The sequence below is a fragment of the Sciurus carolinensis genome, chromosome 1 (assembly GCF_902686445.1).
Source record: "Sciurus carolinensis chromosome 1, mSciCar1.2, whole genome shotgun sequence".
NCBI classification, from domain to species: domain Eukaryota; kingdom Metazoa; phylum Chordata; class Mammalia; order Rodentia; family Sciuridae; genus Sciurus; species Sciurus carolinensis.
This window is the reverse complement of record NC_062213.1, coordinates 1,274,059-1,280,058: the sequence shown is the minus strand read 5'-3', so window position 1 is coordinate 1,280,058 and position 6,000 is coordinate 1,274,059. Positions and strand designations below refer to the sequence as shown.

At 52.8% G+C, this 6,000-nt stretch overlaps 1 protein-coding gene across 1 annotated transcript; it reads right to left on the bottom strand.

Annotated features, from left to right (window-relative positions):
- Window positions 1-567: 567 nt before the first annotated feature.
- Window positions 568-3,498, bottom strand: LOC124989792 (alpha-enolase-like). Its single transcript, XM_047559816.1, is given in 4 exon segments — window positions 568-2,367; window positions 2,369-2,438; window positions 2,441-2,755; window positions 2,758-3,498. Coding segments are annotated over 4 exon segments (1,362 nt in total). The 5' UTR covers window positions 3,035-3,498; the 3' UTR covers window positions 568-1,667.
- Window positions 3,499-6,000: the final 2,502 nt, after the last annotated feature.

Below are 6,000 nucleotides of genomic sequence, written 5' to 3'. Positions count from 1 at the left end.
CATCAGGCCCACCATCAACCACTGTCCTGCGTTGCCTATGCCCCACAAAATCTGGCATTTTCTTTTCTTCAACAGGGTAAATCTGGTCCTTGTTACTCCATTTCAAACAGAAATGGAAATCAAAGTCCATCATTTTTTAAGACTCCAGCACACCTGGGTGTGGAGTGGTGTCTCACTGTGGTTCTGACTGGCGCTCCCGGGGGAAGGCTGTGGTTTGAATGCTGCATGTGTCCCTCTGCAGAGACGAGGGTGACTCCCCAAGGCAGCAGTATAGAGGTAGGGACTTTAGGACGTGATGACTGAGGTCAGTCAGCTTACAAAAGGTTGATGGAGAATAGTTAGACCTTTTTGCCCTTCCACATGAGGGAACAGTAGTCCTTAGTCCCTAGCCCCTTCAGCCACAGGAGGATCCTGGCACAAGAAGATCCTTACCGACAGAAGAGGTCCTCACCAGCCACAGAACCTGCCAGCCCTCAACCTGCGACTCACAGCATCCAAAACTGTGAAAAATAAATTTCTACTTGTTTAAAAATTATCAAGAATGCAGCATTTTTTAATAGCAGCAGGAATAGACTCAGATAGGCATACAACGAAAAATTACCTCTGGGTTGGGGGCTTGTGTAACTCGTGGTAGAGCACATGCCTAGCATACCTGAAGCCCACGGTTCCACCCCCAGCACCTTCCCACACACAAAATTAGCCATCATTAGTCTTCTTTAGAGAGATTTTTTTTTTTTTAGACCCTTAAGTGATTCTCAAATTAAGTCTGTTTTGGGGCTGGGGATGTGGTTCATTGGTAGAGTACTTATCCAGCAGGTGCCAGGATCTGGCTTCAATCCCCAGTTCTGACAGAAAATAGAGTTCATTTTAAAATAACATTCATGTGGGATCTTGTGAAAATGCGGGTTCTATCCAGGCGTGGTGTTGCACCTCTGGTCTCAGTTACTCAGGAGGATGCTTGAGCCCAGGGGTTTGAGGTCAGAGTAGGCAACACTGTGCAACCCCATTTCCAGAACACAAAACAAAACAAAAAGCAAATTTCCATTTATTGGGTCCAGTGAACCTCAAGACTTGGCCTCCAAAGGTTCCAGGGTTAAGGCCAAGCTCCCGACCCATGGAATGCACTGAGAAACTCCCATGTTGCCCATGAGATCTGCTGTCAGCCCTTAGCAGGCAATTTACCTTTTTTCTCTGGCTGCTTTAAAATCTTGCTCTTTGTTCTTCTGCAATCTTATTATAATGTGTTTTGATGTAGATGTTTTATTTGCTGTACTTGGATTATATTGTTCTCAGATGATTCATGTTTTTCATATATTTGGAAAATAATTATCAGCTATTATTTGTTAGAAGCAAACCTCTCCATTTTCCTCCAGAATGTTCCACTGGAGCTCCAGTCAGACCAATGTGTTTTATTATACGTCCTCTGCCTGTCGCCACACTGGAGATCACTGGAGGCGCACGGAGCCCTGGACACTTGGTGTGAAGCGAGCTGAGATGACAATTTGGGCCAGTCACATGATTACGAGCTAGGGTTTCCATCAGGGTTCCAAGTGGTCACCCTCGGCTTCTGCAGCAGTTCTAAGGAAGCAGTGGCAGGAGAGGGGAGCTAACTACCAAAGGCCCGGCGAGCACTGGTCGGGGGCTTGAACTGCCCACACATGCTGGCCTCAGGGGAAGGATCTAGTCGTCAGCTGGTGACCGTGGGCGCTGGCTCGCCTGCCCACAGCTGACTTGGCCAGGGGCAGGGGGTTTCTGAAGTTCCTGCTGGCAAACTTCGCCTTGTCACCCAGCTTCTCCTCGATCCTGAGGCGCTGGCTGCACTTGGCCAAGTGCTCCGATCGGCAAGGTGCACCAGTCTTGATCCGCCCAGTGCAGAGTCCCACCACCAGGTCGGCAATGAAGGTGTCCTCAGCCTCCCCAGAGCAATGAGACACCAAGACGCCCCGGCCATTGGACTGGGCCAGCCTGCACACCTGGAGGGACTCGGTCACTGAGCCGATCTGGTTGACTCTGAGCAGGAGGCGGTTGCAGGACTTCTCGCCCATGACCTTGGCGATGCGCTTGGGGTTGGTCACAGTGAGATCATCACCTACCCCCTGGATGCCGGCGCCACTTGTGACCTTCTGCCGCGCTTCCCAGTCGTCCTGGTTGAAGGGATCTTCAGTAGACACCAGCCGGTGGTTGCAGAGGAAGGACTCGTACAGGCCGGCCAGCTGGTCAGGGGTGATGCGCCTGCTGGCATCATCGGGACACTTGAAACCCAGGCCATACTTCCCAGATCGGAAGAACCCGGAGGCGGCCGCGTCCATGCCAACGACAACCTCGTCGGTGTCGCCAGCCTTCCCGGTGGCGTTCTCCAGCAGCTCCGGCTTCTTTATTCTCCAGGATGTTAGGGGCAGACCCGCCCTCATCGCCCACATTGGTGGCATCTTTCCCGTTTTCTCCTTGATGGCGTTCTTCAGGTTGTGGTAGACCTCTGCTCCACCGCGCATGGCCTCCTTGAAGCTGGAAGCGCCCACGGGGAGGATCATGAACTCCTGCCTGGCCAGCTTGTTGCCAGCACGAGACCCGCCATTGATAACGGTGAACACCCGAACTGGCAGAATGACTTCAGAGTTGCCAGCCAAGTCGGCAATGTGGCGGTACAGGGGCACCCCCTTCTCCACAGCACCAGCTTTGCAGACAGCAAGGGACACCCCCAGGATAGCATTTGCACCAAACTTAGACTTATTTTCTCTTCCATCCATCTTGATCACAGTTCATCAATCTTCTCCTGCTCCACAACGTTCAGTTTCTTGCTAACCAGGGCAGGTGCGGTAGTTTTATTGATGTGCTCAACAGCCTCTGAGACACCCTTCCCCATGTAGCGAGTTTTATCATTGTACGGGAGCTCTAGGGCCTTGTAGATACCAGTTGAGGCCCCACTGGGCACAGCAGTTCTAAAGAGGCCTTTTGAGGTGCAGAGATCAACCTCAACAGTGGGATTTCCACGAGAGTCAAAGATCTCCCTGGCATGGATCTTGAGAATAGACATGGTGGATTTCTGGCTGCAGGGTCTCGTCGCCCAGGAAGGAAGCAGAGAGTGCTGCAGACACCGAGGAGCGTTGAGCCGACACGGTGTGGCGCCCGAGTCCCTAGCTGCTCTCCCTAGCTGCCTGCCCCGACTTCCTCCACAGTTCCAGAGGCTGTCCTCTGCTTCTTATCCGTGTTTCCACCTTCTTTTCTCCCTGCGGTGAATTTTGAGTAATTTCTCCAGATCTATCCTTCGATTCATTAATTCTTTGACTATGACCACCTGTTGTTTAACCAGAGCCTCACTGAATTGCTCGGGTTAGCCTCAAACTTGCAATCCTCCTGCTTTATCCTCCAAAGTAGCTGGGATGACAGGTGTGTGCAACCACACCTGGCTTCCCATTGAGTTTTGAATGTTCATTGTTTGATTCGCTTCTAGAAGTTCTATTAAATTCCTTTATAAATCTTCTTGGTCTTTTTGGACAGAATCTTCTCACATTCTAAATTTTATTTCACATATACTTACTATAGATGCTTTATTGAATACTTCCAATGCACCAAAACCTTCAAGTTCTATTCTGCTTTTGTTTTGCTAACTTGTTCATGATGCTTATTTCCACATGTCATATAATTTCGGATTGTGAGATCACATTTGAAAGCCCAGGTTTTACCGCTGGAATCCTGTGAGATTTTGGCTTGGGGCAAGACCTCAGGACGAGATTACAGGGGCTTATCCCAGATACTAGGCCAAAATCAGTCTGGGTGCACATTGACTTAATTGCTCGGCACGGGGCTCTCCAGACTACGCAGGGAAACCCCAGAAATGAGCTCCTTATTTTCAGGCAGCCAGTGGGCATCCTGACTCCAATCACCTCTGAGGAGTGTGTTTCCAGGACAATCCTTGGTCCCTCTGAGATTGTAAATGCCTGGTAGAAGCAGCTGGAGTCCAGAGAATCCAGCGAGCTTTCTGTCCCATGTGCCGGTGGTCAGGAGTCCACGTTTCATGACTGCCCTCACAAGCAGAGGCGTATCCAGTCCTCCCTCACTGCTCCTGAGGATCTTTAGAACCCAAGGCTTGGCTTCCAGGGTCAACGGCTTCCGTGGGGGGCATCAGTCCCACCCTGAAGCCCTGCTTCATTTGCACTCCCCAGGATTTCCCTTCTTCTTTGTGACTTCCAGTATGAATCTGAGAAGACATCCATTAGGTTCTACCTGGGGGTGTGGAGGGAGCGTACTCAGCCAGGCCCGTCATGCCACTGTGCCCACGGAATTATCACTGTGCAAGCAGGTGCTGCGACCATCCACTCAGCTCCACTGGGGTTCAGTGTGTCCATCCCAGGTTGCTCCTCGCCTGCACCCTCTTCCAGAGCACTGTCCTTGGCTGGTAAGAGCTGCCTCATTGGAGATGCCTGGGTGTTGGCTGCCTGTCCCCAGAGGCAGCCTGCAGCCAGTGCTGCCTGATGTGGCAGATATCAGCCCAGATCCTCTGGACAGGACAGCCTCTGAGGGGGAACGCTGCTCCTGAGAGCCACGGCTGAGGCTACAACTAGGCTCAGCTGAGCACATGCCCCCGCCAGCCCCCTCACACCTTTCCTGTGGCGCTCCCCATAGAAGCCACGGCCCTTGAGATACCATCTCAGGGAGCTGGCCTAAGTCAGAGGGCCTGGTGTTGCCGGGGGAAGCATACTCCTGAGAGGGGAAATGGAGTCAGGACACCCACTTGCTGACTGGCGCCATGGCAGGTGAATGCTGTTAGTCCTGGCATTGACAGCAACGCAATGGCGGTGTTGAAATATGCCGGCACGCAGACTGAAAGGGAAGGGCAGTCAGGTACAAAGGGCAGCTGGGGGGACATGATCCACAGGAATGTCGGTAGGTGGCTTGTAGGACCACGTTCTGCAGCCAGCAGGACACTGCTTGCAACGGTGGTTCTCAAGCTCCCGTGGGCAGCCAGCACCTGACGGGCGGGCTGAAACAGGGATTGCCGACTGATGCCTCGGCCAGGAGATGCAGACCATGCAGAGCTCCCAAGCAGAGGGGCCACAGGGCAGTCGGCAAACCACAGGGCTGGTGACACTGTGCCCTCTCCCCAGGCAGGCCTGGCTCTTCTCGCCAAGCACACTGAGTTCCTGTTCCACTCAACTGGCAGGCCCAGGAGCTGTCATCTAGCAGGACGATCCACAACCCAATAGAAGGTAGGGAGAGCAGAGCCCAACAAGTGCAGGGGACCAGGACTCAAGCCCACCAGGAGTGAGGGGCTGCATCTCTTTGCAACCCAGATAAAGGAGGGAGGTACTCGTCACGGCCCCAGGGCAGTGGTAGCTGTAGGCTAGATTTGAGCTCTCACCTCTTGCAAGTCGTCCCAGAAACTGCAACCTATCAGAATCGCAGTACTTCTCAGTCCAGGACTTAATGCCCTGGGCCTCAGGAGTGAGGCACAGACTGTAGTGGAGGCTCCAGGTACTGGGTCCTCCAGCAGCTATGGGTGGTGGCTGCTGAGGTCAGCTCTCTGAAGAGCTGACCTTGGCCACTTACCCAGGGGTCACATTGCTCCCCTGTCCCTCAAAATAAAGTCTGCCAACAAAGCAAATATATATCATTGTGTTTGTCTGATCTTTTTGATTAAACTTTAGGCACCCCTGGGGAGGAAGGCACCTTCAAATGTTTTGACTAACAGGTATAACAGCCAATGACTGACACAGGTGTTAAGAACCCACCCCTGAAGGAGAACCCCAAGTGCCAACCACAGGCCCAGCAAAAAGGGTGGTCTGGGAGACAGGTCACTGACTGGGCCAGCAGCAGGTTTCAGCTGGCCCACCTCATTGTGGTCCTACCCTGCCCGTGACCATACCCACTGCCCGGGGCCACTTTGCTTTCCAGCTACCATCTGGGTTTTCTTGCCCATGACATCCAGCCTCAGGCCAGTGTCTTACAGGCCCCATGGCTCCATCATGGCCAAGATACAGTGGCTAAGATCAGAGCCTGGAG